The 20,537-nt window shown below is 37.1% G+C and overlaps 1 protein-coding gene across 1 annotated transcript in view; it reads right to left on the bottom strand.

Moving 5' to 3' along the window:
* C11H11orf65 (chromosome 11 C11orf65 homolog) overlaps nucleotides 1-20,299 on the bottom strand; it is a 31,081-nt gene extending 10,782 nt beyond the window's left edge. The window contains exons 1-6 of the mRNA XM_016218215.2: nucleotides 19,482-20,299; nucleotides 18,598-18,686; nucleotides 12,080-12,172; nucleotides 5,416-5,469; nucleotides 5,086-5,286; nucleotides 548-678 (exon numbers count right to left, since the gene is read on the bottom strand). Coding sequence (XP_016073701.2) covers nucleotides 548-678; nucleotides 5,086-5,286; nucleotides 5,416-5,469; nucleotides 12,080-12,172; nucleotides 18,598-18,678 — 560 coding nt within the window. The 5' untranslated portion in view covers nucleotides 18,679-18,686; nucleotides 19,482-20,299. The remainder of the gene's footprint in view (nucleotides 1-547; nucleotides 679-5,085; nucleotides 5,287-5,415; nucleotides 5,470-12,079; nucleotides 12,173-18,597; nucleotides 18,687-19,481) is intronic.
* Nucleotides 20,300-20,537: the final 238 nt, after the last annotated feature.

The following is a 20,537-nucleotide window of genomic DNA, read 5'->3' as shown; positions in this document are numbered from 1 at the left end:
CATTGTCTTTCGAAAATGACCCCACACACAATGGACTAATGGACTGCAGCTAGCCTGATGCTGGATTGGGCCTGGTTCCAACATGGAGAGGAAAGCCTAGACACTGGCTTTGCTTATAGTACTATTGAAACCCCAGCCTGGCCAGTGTGGCTAAGTTGGTGGAGCATCGTCCCATGCGTCCCATGCACCAAGAGGTTACCAGTTTGATTTTCGGTCTGGGCATGTGCCCGGGTTGCAGGCTTGATCCTTGGTGGGGGTCATGTAGGAGACAGCCTATCGATGGATGTTTTCTCTCTCTCTCCCTTCCTCTTTCTAAAAAATCAATTAAAAAAGTAAAATAAAATAAAAAGAAACCCCAGCTACACTTCCTCTGACTGGACTAAGAGAAATGTTACTTTGGAAACCAGGGGTGTAATTTCACAGAAATAAAGCTTTCTACCACACTGCAAAATAAAAAAATAAATAACATAGTTATTTAGTAGTAATAGAAAAAAATTTAAAACTTAAAATGCTATATACTTCTTTAGTAAGTCTTTAATTAACTTACATTTGCCTCATCCATTCTATTTTTCTAATTTTTCTTTTCTTTGCCATATCTTGTCGTCTCTTCAGTTTAGAGAAATGAAATTTGCTTTTCTTTTTGTCTTCCACAATTATATCTTCAGAAGGCACCCAAAACTATTGAGAAATAAAAAATGAATTTACAAAATGTTGAAATACTAATGGTGAGGTTATCTGACTATAGACAAGAATTTCTGTGTGCTCAGTATGAATATGCCAAGATAGAAATAGAGGAGCCCTTTCAAGGTATTTCTAAGTGATGGGTGAAGAGCACATGGAGCCTTTGGAGGCACACGCCACAGAGAGACTGACAAAGTACTAGTGCACTGAGGTACTTAATAAGTATTTGTTGAATGAATAAATGAATAGACACATTCTAAGAGTGTTTTAGTTTCTCATAAGAACAGACCTGACCTATTCTTAGTGCTGGTGGCTTTTAAAAACTCTAATCCTCAGGGAGTGTAGGCACCTCCGAGAGCACAGAAGTCTCACCATTATGTCCTGAGAATTTGAGATTTCCCCTGTATGACACTTTATCCTAACTGCTTGTCTATTTTCCTACTTCTGATTCATTCTTCTTCCCCACCACACACACATTAAGTAACAAGGAAGTGAGTTTGCTATTCCCGACAACAGGCTGTATGTGCCACTATTCAAGCACATATTTACTCCATTATATGGAAATATCCTGTTTACTAATGTCTCCCTAACTAAAAGGCAAACTACTTGGGGAAAACAACTACTCTTACTTACTGTTGTTTCCTTAGCATTTGGTACAATGCCTGACACTTAGTTGGAATGCAGTCAAGTTTGTTAAATGAATGAATGCATACCTTTGACCATTTCCACTTTTCATACTTAGTATATTTAGCATCCCACATTCTATATATCTGTGTATCAGAGACTGAGGATTTGATGAAGATACTTGAGGTAATATAAACAGACATCTAGAACTACAGAACCAGATCATGTTAACATATAAAATGTAAGCTTACACATACCCTTAAGTAGAAATTATTTCCACAGAAAGGAGATTAAACATGGATGTGTTCAGGAAAGTTCCTGAATCACATATATGCATTGGGCATTATATATATTTAAAATCATTCTGTTCAACTAGACAACAAGATGGTGGCATAGGTAACTACGGTCCCCGCTGCCTCCCACAACGACATCAAAATTACAACTAAAATACAGAACAACCATCACTCGGGACCTCCTGAAATTGAGCTGCACATAAGCCCTACAACCAGAGAACAGAAACATCGAGTCCAGTAGGAGGAGTGGAGACGCAGTCTTGGGCCCACACCCAGTGCCACGGTATAAACCTGGGAGGGACATCTCGGCAGTGGAGCTTTCCCGGAAGAGGGAGGGGAGGGGTCCCAGCCCCACATCAGGACCCCAGCCCAGGGCTCCAGGGCCGGGAAGAGAAATCCCCACAACTTCAGGCTGTGAAAACCAGCGGGGACTGTCGCTGAGGGTCGTGGAGGCTGCGGGAGCCCCAGGCTCTCCTCTTAAAGGGCTCACGCACGGACTCACTCAGACATGCTCCCTCTGAGCCCCAGCACTGGGCAGCAGCTTGAAAGGAACCTGGGACACTTGGGGAGGAACTAACCTGCCTGAAATTGGGGTGAGAAGTGGAGGGGCAACTTTCTCCCAGACAGAGGAACTGGCACAGGCCATTGCTCCTTTGGCGAGTCCTCCCCCCACACAGCAGGCAGGCAGGCGCCACATTTGAATCGCCAGCACCTGACTCACACCTTTGTTCCCACCCCTCCCCACCTGCAAGCTCATCCAAGCCATTTCCAAGGGCTTTTCTATGTAAGTGGCCTCTTTAGCATCATGCTTGGGACTTTCCTAAAATCTCACAAAGCAGCAGCAGCTGGCCTCAGCATGCCCCATACATCTTGATAAGTGGTCCCAGGCCTGGCATTAGTGGCAGCGTGTACTGGTTCATAGATGGGCCTTTCCTGGACACCTCCAAGCCCAGCACAAGTAGCAGCTAACTATGGTTTGCTGTGTACCTCATGCTGGGTGGCCCTGGGCAAGGAACTGGCAGAGGCTGACTTTGCACCTCTAGGGAGGCCCCAGAGACAGTGCACCTGGTGGTCAGATTCAACCACACTGGATTACAACCCTACCATCTCCATGAGTGACACACTCAAGAGGTGCACTTGGTGAACACCGAAGCTCCACTGAAGTAAATCCTGATCTACTGGGGTGTCTCCAGCATATCAGCTCTTTGGCTGTAGTTGCAGCTGGTCCTCACAGCCAAATGGCCTGGGGGTCAGTTCCTCCCAATGATGCCAACAGCAATCAAGGCTCAACTACAACAGGACAGTGCACACAGCCCATACAGGGGAGCATCTAGAAGGCCCAGCTCAGGTGACTGGGGAGGCTGAGCCACTGGACCCCACAGGACACCTACTACACAAAGCCACTCTACCAATTCCAGGAGACATAGCAGCTCTACCTAATACATAGAAACAAACACCTGGAAGCAGCGATAATGTGGAGGCAAAGAAACATGTCATAAAGAACAGAAGAGCCCGGCTGGGCATGGCTCAGCGGTTGAGCGTCGACCTGGGATCCAGGCGATTAGGATTCGATTCCCGGTCAGGGCATATGCCCGGGTTGTGGCCTCAATCAATGACTCTCTCATCATTGATGTTTCTATCTCTCTCTCTTCCTCTCCTTTCCTCTCTCTGAAATTAATGAAGATATATTTTAAAAAAAAAAGAAAAAAGATTATTTATAAAAGAACAGAAGAAAGCTCCAGAAAAGAAACTAAATGAAATAGAGCCAACCAAGATACTAGATACAGAGTTCAGAATAATGGTTATAAGGATGCTCAAGGACCTTAGTAAGATTATTAAGGAAACTAGTGAGATCATCAATGACATAATAAAGTACCAATCAGAAATGAAGGCTACACAAACTGAAATGAAGAATAGTTTACAGGGAATCAACAATAGAGTAGAGGATGCTGAGAATCAGATCAGCAATTTGGAATATGAGGAAACAAAAACACCCAACCAGAAGAGCAAAAAGAAAGAAGAATCCAGAAATATAAAGATAGTATAAGGAGCCTCTAGGACAACTTCAAGCATCCTAACATTCGTATTATTGGGGTGGGTGCAAGAAGGGGAAGAAAGAGAGCAAGAAATTGAAAACCTATTTGAAAAAATAATTACAGAAAACTTCCTCTACCTGGTGAAAGAAATAGACTTATAAGTCCAAGAAGCACGGAGAGTCCCAAACAAGAGGAATCCAAAGAGGCCCACACCAAGACACATCATAATTAAAATGCCAAAGGTTAAAGACAAAGAGAGAATCTTAAAAGCAGCAAGAGAAAAGCAGTTAGTTACCTACAAGGGAGCACCCATATGACTGTCAACTGATTTCTTAACAGAAACTTTGCAGGCCAGAAGGGATTGGCAAGCAATATTCAAAGTGATGAAAAGCAAGAACCTACAGCCAAGATTACTTTACCCAGCAAAGCTATAATTTAGAATTGAAGGTCAGATAAAGAGCTTCCCAGACAAGAAAAAGCTAAAGGACTTCATCACCAGCAGACCAGTACTACAGGAAATGTTGAAGGGTCTTCTTTAAGAAGTTAATGATCAAAGAAACTTACAAACAAAATAGACTTAGAGACATTGAAGCATGCAACAGAGAGTTGTATCTCAGGGGGAAGAGGGAAGGGGGGTGGAGGGTGGGAAGAGATTAACTAAAGAAGTTATATGCATATAAGCATAACCCTTTGACACAGACAATAATTGGGTGAAGGCCTGGGGAGGGGTTGGGAGAGAGGTGGAGGAGGTCAATGGGGGGAAAAAGTGGGATACCTGTAATACTTTCAACAGTAAAGATAAATTTCTAAAATAAATAAATAAAATAAAATAATTCTGTTGAGTTAATATGAATGCATGTTAAATTTCCCATGAAAATTCAAATGATTTTCCACCAGTCTTTGCTATTCCAAGCTCTATAAGAGAAAATGTTATATTGTTCTCAAGAACTCCCACCTCTAGTCCAAAGATTAATATAGAGTCGACATCTTCAAATTTGCTTTGATATCAAGATGGTAAACTGTTGAGTACCAGGGAGTACCTAAAGCTGGCTTCAATCACAGCTAATTACTGCCCAGCTGGGCATGGCTCAGTGGTTGAGCATTCACCTAGGACCCAGGAGACCTCGATTCGATTCCTGGTCAGGGCACATGCCTGGGTTTCAGGCTCAATCCCCAGTTGGGGGCATGCAGGGGGCAGCTGCTCAATGACTGTCTCATCATTGATGTTTCTATCTCTCTTTCTCTCCCTTCCTCTCTCTGAAAGCAATAAAGATATATTAAAAAAAAAAAAAAAAAAGCTGATTACTAAAAGTAGAAATAAATGTAAGAAAAAAAGATATTTATTCCCATATCTTGAAGTATTATTAATAACTCCAGAGTAGTTCATTTTAAAAAAGACAAACTGGTTTATAAATATATAAGATTCAAAATCATTGATTCCTTTTCCTCACTCTGTCAGAAACGAGCCTCCAGCCATTGTTCTCTGTACGGAGATACCAGCCCCTACGGTCCTCTTCCTGAAGGTTGTCACTTTTAACAGGAGATGCATATTTTGCTGAAAGTTTTGTGTAATCTCTAGGGCTGTTAGCACACAGATCTTCAACATGTCTCTCAGTAAAAATTTTATAGTATATGTCAGGTGGAAATTTAACCTGTAGGTGGAAAAGTTCAAAGGAACATTGTAATCTAATAACAAAATGGTTTACATTTTTAAAATTACATCTCTTCAGTTTCATGTAAGTGTGCTTTAAAACTACAAGTAAGGATTCATTCATACTTACACCACCTAATCTGAACCGTACATGAATGCCAGCAGCAGCATCTAGGAGCTCTGCCTATAAAAAAAATATTACTTTTCAACATTCTGCATATACCAATTCATTACTTCTCACTCTATCATGTTGTAATAGTTGTTGAATATTGTTTATTTATGAAATAAGGCAAGTGACTAAACCTTAAATAATTATTTTTAAATTAGAAAATATTTTAAGATTTAATTTCTTATAGGCATCTAACAAACAGTTTACATGACAACTGGAAAAATAGTATGAGACTATGTTTTCTTTCTACTTAATATATAAATATAAAAGTAAAATGAGGGCAGGTGGGTAGAGGGGGAGAGATTAACCATAGAATTTATATGCATCTATGTATAATCCAAGGACACAGACACCGGTGTGGTGAGGGACTGGGGAGGGGAGTGGGGCGGGGTGGAATGGGTCAATGGGGAGAAAAAGGAACATCTGTAATATTTTGAACAAAAAGAAAAAAAGGTCAAATGATTTGTTATTCACAAAAAAAGTTTTAAATAAGTCCTCAAATATATAATTTACATATTAAGTATTATTTCACAGGTAAATTCAAAGAAAAATTGTGATTGATCAATCTGAGTTTAACACCAGATCACCTTTCCTAACTAGCTTTAATTAAATTTAAAAATCCATGTTTAAATTTCTTAAGAATTGTATATAATTGGTCTTCTAAATTTTAGTGCCTTGGACCAAATGAAAAATGGAGAAAAAAATATTTGGTCCTCTATTAGAAGACAGTTCACCTTGTCTCCTAATAATATTAAATTAGATGAGGAAATAGGAGCTATCCTAAATTGTTCAGTCCAGAAAGCCTAGAAAACAACACTAGCTTTACATAATTTTATCCTGAGTAAAAATTATACCTACATACATACATACATAGAGTCATAATTCAAATATGAAAAAAGATGTTTTAAATTTATAAAATATATACTTTTATTATGAATATATATACCTTTTTTCCCACTAAAGTAGGCAAATCTTAAGTGTACAGCTCCATTAATTTTTACCCTTCCTCTTCCAGTCAGTTAGGATGAGGGGCTGATCACCTCAAGTCGGAACTGCGTTTTAGTAACCCCCATCGAGCTTGCTCACTTCTAATTTCTCAGGGGTGATTATGGCAGGTCTCTAGCTCCTCAACCATGGAAGACTGTGGGAAACTCTCTGGAAGATCTGAGCTTAATTCTTTATCTTTCTACCATCCACAGACTCAAATAGCGGTGGGGTTGGCTGTGTATCTAAGGCAGTTCCCTTCTCTCCAGAATGACTTTGTCTCTTAAGTTTATGAGAGATTTCATTTAGTGCAACAGTGTTGTTTAAAGTGGACTTAGATGAGTTGTAAATTAGTTCACTACAAACTCTAAGGTAACCAAAAAAGAGTTAAAAAGAAGTGTAATTTATATACTAAGAAAGGAAAGAAAATACAATCATATAAAATGCTCAATTAAAACCAGAGAAGGCAGAAAAGGAGAGAGAGGGATGGAGGGATGGATGGATGGATGGATGGATGGATGGATGGATGGATGGATGGATGGATGGGAGGGAGGGAGGGAGGGAAAGGAAACAAGGACCACAAAATACCCTTAGGAGATACTGTTAGGAAATGGTAACTAAAATGGTAGATCAAACTATATCAATAATCACTTTAAATGTCAATGGTCTAAATATACCAATTAAAAGACAGAGACTCTCAGAGTGGATAAAAATAAGACCAACTACTATATGTTGTCTACGAAAACCCACTTTAAATATAAAGACAGGCTGGTTAAAAGGAAAGGGATGGAGAAAGATACAGCACTTTAATTAACACTAATCAATTAAAAGCTGAGCAGCTATATTAATTTCAGACAAAGCTGAATTGAAAGCAAAGAAAATGATCAGAAATAAAAAGGAGCATTACATGATGATAAAGTGGTCAATTTTCTAAGAAGGCATAACAATCCCTAATGTATATGTGCCTAACAACAGAACATCAAAATATGTAGGCAAAAATGGACAGAACTGCAAGGACAACTAGAGGAATCACTATTATAGTTGGAGACTTCAACATCGCTCCATCAGTAATCGACAGATTCAGCAGACAGAAAATCAGTAGGGCCGTAATTAAACCAAACAGCACCATCAATAACTGGATCTAATTTACATTTATTGAGCACTTCACCCAACAATAGAAGAATATACATTCTTCTCAAGCTCACATGGACATATACCAAGGTAGAATATTTTCTGGCCCATAAAACACCTTAATAAATGTAAAAGAATAGATATCATACAAAGTGTGCTCGCAGGCCACAATGGAAGAAATCAGTAGCAGGAGGACAGATGGAAAGCTCCCAAACTTGGAAATTAAACAACACACTTCTAAATAACAAATAGGTCAAATAAAGAGTATCAAGATTTTAAATTAAAAAATTTAACTTAGAAAATGAAACGAAAATACAACTTATCAAAATTTGTGAGATGCAGCAAAAGGTAGTACTTAGAGGACAACTGGTAGCATTGATTGCATATATTAGAAAACAATAAAAATGAAATCCGTAATCTAAGCTTCCACCTTAAGAAACCAGGAAAAGAAAACAAATTAAAACAAAAGTAAGCAGAAGGATACCTGGCCAGCGTGGCTCAGAAGTCGATTTTCATAAGTCAAACATGCATGTTGCAATCTCTTGTATAAGCATAAAAGAATGATAATAGAGAAGGCAAAATGTAACAACAGTAAAATAATCAGTCCGAAAGAAGTCAAGAAAGGATTTTAAAAAAGAACATAGAGCATTTGAGCATACAGACAGTAAACAGTAAACTATTAGTAATTACACTGAATGTGCATGGAGTAAATGCTCCAAGAAAAGAGAAAGAGTATCTTACTAGATGAAAAAAGTGTTAACTCACAATTTCCTGCCTACAAAAGACACAGCTAAAATACAAAGATACAGAATGCTGAAAGTAAAATAATAAGATGTACCATGCAGACAATAGTGAGAAAAATAGTTGATGTGGCTACATTAATGTCAGAGATCTTGGACCTTAAAGTAGAAATGATTACTAGATATAAAGGGAGACACTTTGTAATAATAAAATGGTTCAATTCACAAGAAAATCAATACAATACTAAATTGATATTCAGTCAACAGCATTGTCTCAAAATATATAAAAAGTATATATTTTGAGGAAAATGGGCAAGTTTTCATTCATAGTGGGAGATCTTAACACACCTTCCTCGGTAACTGATAGTATAACTAGGCAAAAATAATCAGTAAGGATATAGATGATTTGATCAACATAATTGACAAGTTTGAACTAGCTAACATCTGTACAACACTATGCTCAACAACTGCAGAATACATATTCTTTTCAAGAATAAATAAAAATGTATAAAAATGAGCCCTGGCCAGTGTGGCTCAGTGGTTAAGAGCGTCTGCCCAAGGACTAAATGGTCTTGGGTTCAATTCCTGGTCAAGGGCATGTATCTGGGTTGCAGGTTCCATCTCTGCCCAGTCAAGGCGCATGTGGGCGAGAACCAATTGATGTTTCTCTCTCATATCAATGTTTCTCTCTCCTCCCCCCCCTCACTGTCTTTAAAAATCAATGGAAAAAATATCCTCTGGTAAGGATTAACAATAACAACAAAAGTATAAAAATGAAGATTAACAGGGGATTGAAATTACAGAGCAATTAAGATAAAGATCAATACGGAAAAGATGATGATTCCCGAGTGTTTGGAAATGTAGCAAAGTACAATTCCAAAAAACCAGAAGAAATCAAAGCAGAAATTTAAAAATATTTTGAAGTGAGTTTGATAATGAAAATATTTGACATATCAAAACTTGTACACTGCTGCTAAAACCATACATAAATAAAAATTTATAGCCTTAAATGTATATATCAGGAAAGACTAAAAATCAATAAATTCAGCATTCATTTTAAAAAGCTTAAAAATAACAGCAAATATAACTCAAAGAAACTATAAAGAGAGAAATACTATACAGTAGAAAATGATGAAGTAGAAAATAAATGAACAATAGAAAGGAAGAACACTGAAAGTTGGTTCTTGAAAAGACTAATAAAAGTGAGAAACCCTGATGAGACTGGTTAAGAATGGGACATATATGCATTTCTATGTTTACTGAAGCATTATTCATAAACCATGATATGAAACAACCTAAAGTGGAGTGGGGGGAGGTAGAAGAAGGCATGGGGGGATAAATGGTGATGGAAGGAGACTTGATTGGGGTGGTGAACACACAATAAAATATACAGATGATGTATTACAGAATTGTACACCTGACACCTATATGATTTTATTAACCAATGTCACCTCAATAAATTCAATAAAAAAAGACAACAACGTAAGTACCTACCAAGGGATGAATGCATAAAGAAGATGTAATATGGTAATATGTGTCACACACACACACACACACACACACACACACACACACACACACTCTGCATTTTCTTTATTCATATATTTATAATGCAGTATTATTCAACTATGGGAAAGAAAAACATCCTGCCATTTGTAGCAACACGTATGGACCTTGAACATATTATGCTAAGTGAGAACTCAGACAGAGAAAGACAAGTACTATATGATATCACTTATATGTTGAATCTATAAAAGCCAAACTTGTAAAAACAGGGAGTAAAATGTGGTTACCAGGAGATGGGGGATGGGGGGCAGTAAGAAAGATTTTGTTTAGGGTACAAACTTGCCATGAGAAGTAAATCAGCCCTGGAGAGCTAATGCACAGTACAGTGAATATAGAAAACAATATTGTATTATAGTAATCAAACTTGCTGAGAGACTAGAACTCAGTTACGACAGCCACTGAAGAGAAAGGTTAATTATGTAACATGATAGAGGCGCTAATTATCACTACAATGGCAATTGTATTACAATTATTAAATGTTGAACACCTTAAATTTATACAATGTTATATATCAAATACATTTCAATTAAAAGAATAAATAATTAAGAGAAGACAAATAACCAGTATCAAGAATGAAATAAAGAGAAATGACTATAGATTCTAGGACATTAGAAAGATTTTAAGGGGATATTATGAACATAAATTTGCAAATAAATTTGAAAGCTTAGATAAGACAAACAACTTCTTATAAAAAAAATACAACTTATCAAAACCATCAGAATAAATACAAAATATGAATAGATCTATAACTATAAATTAAATTTGTAATTTAAAATCTTCCCACAAAGAAAACTTCTGGCACAGATGGCTTCACTGGTAAAGCCTTCCAAACATTTAAGGAAGAAATAACATTCAATGTCTAAAAATAAAAATCAAGAAAGTAAACAGAGAAGGAACATTTCCCAACTTATTTTAAGATGTCAGCTACATTTGATACCAAAATTTGACAGAGACAAGGTGAGAAAGTAAATTACATGTTCTGCATAAAATATAGGTGCAAAAATTTGAGCAAAATATTAGCAAACTAAATTTAGTAATATTTAAAAAGTATAAATGCCATATATTTTTACTTACATGTGGAATCTAATGAACAAAATAGAAACAGAGGCATGGATACATGGAACAGGCTGACAGATGTCAGAGGGGAGAGGGTTGGGGGACTGGGTGAAAGGTGAAGAGATTAACCACAAAAACACATATACATAACACACAGACACAAACACCAGCGTGGTGATAGCCAGAGGGAAAGGGGGCTGGGGATAGGTGAAGGTGGAAAAAGTAGGGGATAAATGGAGACAGAAAGAGACTTTGCTTGGGGTGCACGATGCAGTGTGCAGATGATGTTTTATTGAGTTGTACACTTGAAACCTGTATGGCTTTGCAAACCAATGTCACCCCAATAAATTTGATAAAAAGTAAAATAAAATAAATGAAAAGGATAAGACATCATGACCAGTGGGTAAAAAGGTGAGGGATTAAAAAGTACAAATTGGTAGTTACAGAATAGTCACAGAGATGTAAATTACAGCATAGGGAATATAGTCAATAATATAATAATTATGTATGGGACCAGGTCAGTACTTGAAATATCAGGGTGACTAATCTGTGAAGTACATGATTGTCTAACCACTATGCTGTACATCTGAAACTAATACAGAATAATACTGAATGTACACTGTAATTGGAAAAAAAAAAAAAGACGTGTGTATCCCAGGAATGCTAAGTAAGATTAATATTCAAATAAAAGAAAAATATCTCAATTAAAGCACAAAAATATTTCATAAAGTTTAATGTTCATTCTTGGAATGGACAAAAACCTCTTTTAGCTCAGTAAGAATAGAAGGAAACTTTTTTAATCAGATAAAAGTTTTCTATAAAAAAAAATTCCTAAAGCACACCTCTTATATAATAATGTACTACTGAGCCCTTTCCCTTTGAAATCAGGAATGTGTTGGCAGTGATTTGCACAACACCCGAGGCAGTGGTTTGAAGTATGGAAACACTGATCTGGGTGATGGTTACACAGGGGTTTGCTTGTAATGTCTCACTGAGCTATACATTTATGTAAAATAAATTTTTATATGTGTATAATACTTCAATAAAAAAGTTTGTAAAAGGAACAAATATAATCACGTTGAGTTTATAAAGTAGTCACACAATTTTAAGGGGGGAAAAGATGCTTTATCAATAAATAATGTCCTTACCTCTTTAGGATTAAAATACCTTACTATCTGACGTGGTTCCCCTTGTCTTCTTATATTAATCAGACTTTTAAAGTGTTGGAATACAGTGACATTCTAAAGGTTCAAAACACATAACATTTTATGGTCAAAACTGGGTGAAAAATGAGTAAAAACTGTAAAAATAGATTTTATATATGTAAACTAGATTTTAGATATACTGTCCACACAGGGTTTCCATTGACAAGCCAGGCAATGTTGGTATTACTCTAACGAGTTTTACCCTTAAGTTTGTAATTCTATCACTAGCAGCTATAAATAGAATATCCAGAACTCTGGTTGGGTCACTTCTGTATACTACAGAGTAATCTAGGATAAAGACAAAATACAGCCTAGTGATTAAGAACACTAACTCTGGCATAATGTTGTATGGGGTCAACTGTTAGTACTTGCTAGCTGCGTGACCCTGGGCAAGTCGCTTAACCTCAGCTTCTTATCTAAAATATAGGAATGAGCCCGGCCGGGCGTGGCTCAACGGTTGAGCGTCGACCTGGGATCCAGGCGATCGGGGTTTGATTCCCGGTCAGGGCACATGCCCGGTTGTGGGCTTGATCAATGACTCTCTTGTCGTTGATGTTTCTGCCTCTCTCTCTCCCCCTCCTTTCCTCTCTCTGAAATCAATAAAGATATATTTAAAAAATAAAAAAATAAAAAAATATAGGAATGATAGTAGCTATCTCATACAGGTATGGTGAAAAATGAATGCGTTAATATTTGTAAAGCACTTAGAACAACTTTTGGCACAAGAACGTATTCAATAAATATGATCTATTATTATCATTACAGAATCCTCTTCGTTCCTGTAATTCCACTGATTTATAAACCCTATCTATTTTTTTTTATATATATCTTTATTGATTTCAGAGAGAGGAAAGGAGAGGGAGAGAGAGAGAGATAGAAACATCAATGATGAAAGAGTCACTGATTGAGCCCGCAACCCGGGCATGTGCCCTGACCGGGAATCGAGCCCCGACTGCCTAGATCCTAGGTCGATGCTCAACCACCGAGCCACGCCTGGCCGGGCCCTATCTATTTTTCATATTAGCACAAATTTAGTTAAACGACTCCTAAAAATTCTTCAATCTTGGAAAACTATTTCTTTGGTAGCACTCTCCTCACACCCTAGCCCATCAAAAACCCCTTAATAACTCTTGGTAAACTCCACCCCCCCCCCTTAGTTTCCATATGTGAAGTCATCAAATAAACTCAAATTGAAGTAACCCATAGCACCAGTACGACCATCTGAAGCCCTACTGCGACTGCCTGTGGAATATGACACAGCCACCATCAACAGATATATTCCTTCTGCAAGGAAGATATAATTTCCCCTAAGTAAAACCCCAAATTGAGTATCAAAAAATTACGAGTTTAAAATCTGGATAGTATCTTCTAAATATGTAGATTACTGTATCAAACCACCCCAAAACTTAGTGACTTAAAGCAACAACTACTTTCTATGGGTTGACAGGGAACTTCTGCTGGTCTTGCTTGGACTCACGTATGTGGCTGTAGTCAGCTGCCAGATCAGCTGGAGCTGGGTGATTTATGGCCTCACATACATATCTGGGTCTTCAGCTTGGAATGCTGGAACATCTGGGATGGCTGGGACTCTCTCTCCGCACAGACTTTCAGTTTGAGTTTCTTCACAGCATGGAGGTTTCAAAGTACCAAAGAGAGAGAAAGTAGAAGTTGCAAGGCTTCTTAAGGCCTTGTCTTGTAAGTCATACAGCATCCGTTATTCTGCATTCTACTGGTCAAAGTCAAGACCTAGCAGCCCTCAAGAGGTGAAGTTCAAAGTGTAACCTACAGGAAATTCCATATATATTTTGGCCTTACTCAGGGTCACCCTGAAGGACAGCGATGAAGATAAATCCTTCCAGGGTACAGAACCTCAAGCAGTATACATGGTTGTATATTGTACCTGGAAGGAAAGATGACCAGAGGTACGGATCTACAGATAGGCAGTGACTGATGGTTTAAGTGGATGGTCAGGAATTTGGAAAGAATATGGTTAGAAAATTGGTGACAAGAAGATCTGGAGTAGAGGTCAAGTCACCCACCCTCAAATGTACACCAAGTGTCAAGATATTTGTGACCATGTAGATGCTCACCAAAGAGCAATTTCAGCAAAGAAGAATCTTAATAATCATGTAGGCAAAGTGACTAGTTCTTTGGAGTCATCCAGCCTTTTTCGCGAGCCACTGCTCTCCTTGCCAAGGACCTCATGAACAAAGTGCCATGCAGCAAAACTGCAGGTTATTTATGGGCTCAGCAACATGGATTATTACTGACCAGATCTGGCCACTGCCACTGCTGAGTGCCCACTTTGCCAAAACAGAGACCAACAGTGAGCCCCTATATGGCATTGTTTCTTGGGGTAATTGGCCGGCTTCCTCGTGGCACACTGATTAGCTGAACATTTCCATTGTGGAGGGGTAATACTTTATTCTCACTGGAAGTGCTACTTTACCCTTCTGTGTGCATACAAAAACCACCACCTGTATATTTTCAAAATGCTTTATTCCCTGTCATAATGTTGCACATAGCATTACTTCTTTCCAGCAAATGAAGTACATCGATGAGCCCATGCTCATGAAATTCACTGATATTACCTTGTTCCCCACTAGCCTAAACCAGCGATTTTCAACCAGTATGCCACTATGCACTGATGTGTCACAAGCATTTTTAAAACATGCAATACCTGACTATTCAGTCAGCGTCCCTGACCTCTTTTCCCCTAGATTATCAAATTTAAAAAATGACAACAGCCAGCACAATAGCTATCCAGCGTGAATGAATCAAAAGTACAGCTATTTTTTGTCAGTTTGGCAAGAAATATATTTTTGGTGTGCTGCAGAATTTTGGTGATTAGTGTGCCATAAGATGAAAAGGTTTGAAAAGCGCTGCCCTAAACCAACTGACCTGAAAGAATGGTGGAATGGAATTTTAGAATCTCAGTTACTGTTAAGAGTTCCAGTGGTAACACTTTTCGGTTTAGGGTGATGTCCTCCATGTCATGGTATATGATCTGAACAATAAACAGCATATGATGTTATTTCCCGCACAGCCAGCACTTATGAGTCTGAGAATCAAGGGATAGAAATGAAAGTGGCTCCCTCTCAATGTTACCACTAATGATCCACTAGTGAAAATGTTGCTTCCTCCCCTTGTACATCTGGGCTCTGTGGGTATAAAGTCTTAGCACCATGGGAGAAATGCTTCTACCAAGGTACACACCGATAGTTTAGTCTATATGATCTTGTAATTCAATGAACTTCTTTAGGAGGATTATTCTGAATTCTTTGTCAGGCAGTTCAGAGATCTCCACTTCTTTAGGGTCAGTTATTGAAGCTTTATTAGCTTCTTTTGGCAGTGTCATATATTTGCAATACATATATTCAATAAAGGACCTGTAGGAAGGGTATATGAAAAATTGTTCCAAGTGAATATTGACAATATAGTAGTAGAGGTGATAGAGCGTGGGGGTTAGGATATTAGGAGGATATGTGAAGAAAAGGGTAGGGCTATTTATACCTTCATCATATATAAGGTGTCAAGTAATGCTATGTTGGCATGAGGGAACAAGAAATAAAGGTTTAAATGTTCTTTAAAGCAATAAGGTAACAAATAGAGGAATGGAAAAATAATAATTTATGATACAGGGAGGGGAGATAAGCAGGGTTGTAAAAGATAAGATAAATTATCTTTTCAAATCAAACCTAAAGTTGATACATAAAAAATAATTATATAAGCATATTATTATTTTAATATATCTTTATTGATTTCGGAGAGAGGAAAGGAGGGGGAGAGAGAGAGATAGAAACATCAATGATGAGAGAGTCATTGATTGAGCCCGCAACCCGGGCGTGTGCCCTGACCGGGAATTGAACCCGGATCGCCTGGATCCTAGGTTAACACTCAACCGCTGAGCCACGCCTGGCAGGGCTAAGCATATTATTTAAAAGCATGGAAGCAACTACTAGAAGATCCAAACAGTCTAGGTGGTTGCTTTTAGGGTTTGAAGGTGGAAGAGTGGGGTGGCAAAAAAGACTTGCTTTTTAGTATACAGTCTACATTATTTTACTTATGTTAAAGAAATACACATATTACTTTGATAAAAATATTTAAAATTATAGAAAAATCTACATTTATATTACTATCACTATGCAAATTATTCACTATAAGGCCACATAATATGCTAAAACTATGCATCCTTATTTATTTTCGCCTCCTGCACGTTCCCCAATTGGGGCCAAGGATTGAACCTGCAACCCTGCAGGCTGATGCGCTAACCACTGAGAAACACCAGCCAGTGCACTATGCATCCTTATTTATAAGTCCCCTATGGGCTATCTGAAGTAGAATGTATCTAGAATCAAGATCAAATGCATTCTCTTTATATATTAAAACTTTTAATTTGCATTATACTTGAACCATGAGTTTCTAACCACTTTTTAAGTCCAACTTTCTATTGTATGAGGTATCATTTTATCTCCAGATGCATCCCTCTTGGAGCCATTCATTATACAGATCTAATCTGAATTAATTACCACCATTTTTATGGTAATCCTTCAGGTTCTGTTATTTTTCTTTCTGTTTCTTTTTGTTTTTATATCATTGGTTTTTCTTAAATGTCAAGTGATTCTAGGTTGTCCATTAATTCAGTCATGTGCCACTTAACAATGGCAATACACTCTGAAAAATGCATTGTTAGGCAATTTCATTGTTGTGCAAACATCATAGAGTGTACGCAAACCTAGATGCACAGTGTGCTGTACACCGAGGTGATATGGTACACCACCGTCATATATGTAGGCTGCTGGTAACCTATGTGGTGCAAGACTGTAGTTAGGAATCAAAGTCTGTATCAGTTTCTCCAGGGAGCAAGTATCCTGTGCTTTTGTGTAGTCACCTATTTTCTCACTGTTCACACTCATGAGTGGGAACGTGGCATGGGAACTTTGTGATGTGGGTGGAATAAGTTAATCAATAGGCTTTCTTATAGCAGGGACGGTCAGGTAACCAGTAATTAAGCAGGGTGACTGTCAAATACTAAAATTAAGAGGGTTTAGATGTGGAGTGCCAAGTCCATGCTAGAACTAGCTTTCCCAGATAGTTCACTTTTTCTCCCAATGGTAAATATCGACCTACCAGCAGATTTTTGACTAATTGTAAATATCCATCTACCTGCAGCTATGGGTCTTAAAGTGACTGTGGAGACAACTGGTACAGCTGCCCCCTTGTCTACAGTCATTCTCTTCCAGGCCTTTTAAAAACTGCTAACTCCTAATTGATATCCTTTCTAGTGTTCCAATGGCAAACCAGCTGTCTCACTGGGGCCCCTCTGAAGTGTATCTAGGCAAGTCTTCTACACAGTTTTGTCCAACAGGATGCCACCATCTATTCTGGTTTTCCATAAATGAAATAAAATTTCTTATTTGCTCATGAACTCCCTTCTCTGTGTTATAGGTTAAGTTTCTGTATATTGTTATTTCAGTGGGGTTTTGGAGTAACAGAAAGTGAAAATGTGTGCTCAGTCTACCATACACAAACACACACACACGACTTGTTTGTTTATATACATGTCTTCTCTACTGAAGCTCCTTAAGGGCAAGGATGTATTGTAAAATGCTAGCACAGTGCCAGGAATATAGTCAGATTTAATGGCGTGTGGTTCTTTGGATTTGGATATAAGAGAAAAGAAGTTATAAATGACAAAAAAGCTTAAGCTTAGATAAGTATGCTGACAGAAATCATCAAAAGAATAGATTTTTAAGAAAAATGTATTTTAGTGTTGAAAATCAATAGTTACTCCCAGAATAGGTCTTATGGCTTTGATAGAAGCAGTAGAGAAATAATGGAAGCTACTTTGCAAGGCTTGATTAACTGATACAAAGGTGTCTTTTGTGCTAGAAAGAGAGCTACACCACTTCACACAGAATCATCCAGCAGACAGAGTGCTGCTGCTATCAGAGAGAAAAGAGTGAAGTTGTTTTAGCTCTTGGCTCTCGCCTAAGCAGGTAAATCAACTTGGAATATTCCTTATTGGATAAGAAGACCAGCTCTACCCATATTAGAGCATGATAAGGAACTACTACATTAACCACGATATGGTGCATTAGTAGGTACTCAACATTTAATAAGTGAATGTATCCCTAACAACTGTTCACAAACCTGATTCCAAAGTCAAGAAATAAAGTTTTTACAGGTGAAAGCCAAATGAGCTGATTAGTAATATTTTCATTGATAGTAGCTATTATCGAAGTGCCTGGCCCAATCAGGAACTCCGTAAATGTTTGAGGCGAATGACATATTAATGTTAACTTTGAAACTTTAAAAAAAGTCTGCTTTTAAAGCAAAAGGTGGTATACAACTCTGTAAATATACTAAAAACTACTGAAATGTACATTTTAAACAGGTGAACCTTTTGATATCTAAATTATATCTCAATAAAGCTGCAAAACAAACAAAAAACAACTCACGAGAAAACTTTTCCAGGCATTCTGAATGACTCTGGCAGCTTTATCCCTCCTTACAAATTCCACTTCTGGTACCCAAGACATTTAAAGTCCTAAAAGAAAATAAGCAAAATGGCTATTTTTAAAATTACTTTATATACTCCATTATGAAATTGTCACTAGAAGTCAATGAAAATTAAATAGAAAGTTGTGTGAATTAAGAAAATAATGTATAAATGATGTCACGCATTAAAATTACAGTAGCAATGTGATTCTGAGATACTTTATCATAGTCCAAACTAAGTGAGTAAATTTTGCTTAAAAGTTTAAAATTCTGAACTGTTATTTGTGAAATGCTATTTTGAGATATACTCTTTCTAGCCAGCAGGTGGAGAAGGAACAAAATGTAGTTTGTGTATTTAAAGAGGTTTCAGGAAAAAAAAGTTTTCTTTGTGAATAGTGTGATAATCAGTTTTAATAATTTTTGAGGAAGTGTCACTGTTTCTATCATTAAAAGAGATAAATACAGAAGGTAACTTTGCCATCTTAGACTTATCATAACTTTAAAAATAATATCAAAATTTTAATTTTAAAATGTGCGGAAATACCCTGGACAGGTGGCTTAGTTGGTTGGAGTGCTGTCCAGCACACCAAAAGGTTTCGGGCTCAATTCCCAGTCAGGGCACATACCTAGGTTGCAGGTTGGATCCCTGGTCAGTGCAAGCACAAGAGGCAACTGATCGATATCCCTCCCTCCTCCCTCCCTCCCTCCCTCCCTCCTTCCCTCTCTCCCTAAAATCAATGAACCTATCTTTGGGTAAGAATGAAAGGGGAAAAAATCAAATTTTTTAAAATGTGAGGAAAAAATAGAAAAATAATTATACTAAATTTTGAAACATGGTGGCTACCTTGATTCATTACTCTTTGTGATAAAGCTCTAATTTTATTATTCACTTTTTGATTAATCAAATCTTGTCATTTTTTTGCTCCGTTGGTTTGTAATGTGGCCTTTGGGATATAGATTCATTCCTCTTATATTTTCTGGTCCATGTTCTTTTTCACTGGTCAACATACAAAATACAAGTATTTGGTATTCACAATTAACCAGAGAATCAGGGTAATATTTAAGCATTAAAAAAATATGTAAATATCATTCCCTATTTAACATCTCATTACTGTTTAAAATCCAAAATTATTCATATTACTGCTGAGATTTACTTTAAAAATTATTACGTAAGTAGTACATAAATACATTCTTGTATTTAAAAATTTCAAACAATATAAAACTGTAGAGTAAAAAAATCCCATTTCTTTTAGCCCAGTTCTTTCTTTGAAAGGTTATCTTTCTCTCTGTTAATAGATGTGTGATTCTTCCAGATCTTTTCATATATATAAATATGTATACATGCACATGGTTATATATATTACATATACACATATATACATCATACAGAACTATTTGTTTGCATTAATGTCTTAAAACTATACATATTTTCTGCTTTATTTAACTAACAGTATGTGTTGGAGACTTTTCCAAGTTAATACATAGAGATCTTCCCCTTTTTTATAGTTGCACAGTATTCATAAGTATGGACATGTCATAATTTATTAATTCTTTATTATTGGACATATTGTTTCTATATTTTGCTGTCACAATTACAAAATGAATATCCTTATACATTTATTTGCGTACATGTGCAATTATTTTTGTTAGATTTTTAGAAGTGGAATTGCTATGGTATATACATATTTTGCATTGACTGTTTCTGGAAGGGGATGCCAGAAACTGCTAATAGTGATTGTCTATGGGGAGGGAACAGGAGGACTGAGGGGGTTGGTTTTAGGAATGAATAGGAGATTTTATTCCAATATACCCTTTTATATTGTGTAATTTTGTTTTCACAATATGCATGTAGTTCATATATATATATAACTTCATAAAAAATAGAGTATGCACATTAAAA

This window comes from Miniopterus natalensis, chromosome 11 (genome assembly GCF_054644295.1).
Source record: "Miniopterus natalensis isolate mMinNat1 chromosome 11, mMinNat1.hap1, whole genome shotgun sequence".
NCBI lineage: Eukaryota > Metazoa > Chordata > Mammalia > Chiroptera > Miniopteridae > Miniopterus > Miniopterus natalensis.
Note: the sequence above shows the minus strand (reverse complement) of the source record. Positions and strands in the feature narration are given on the sequence as shown.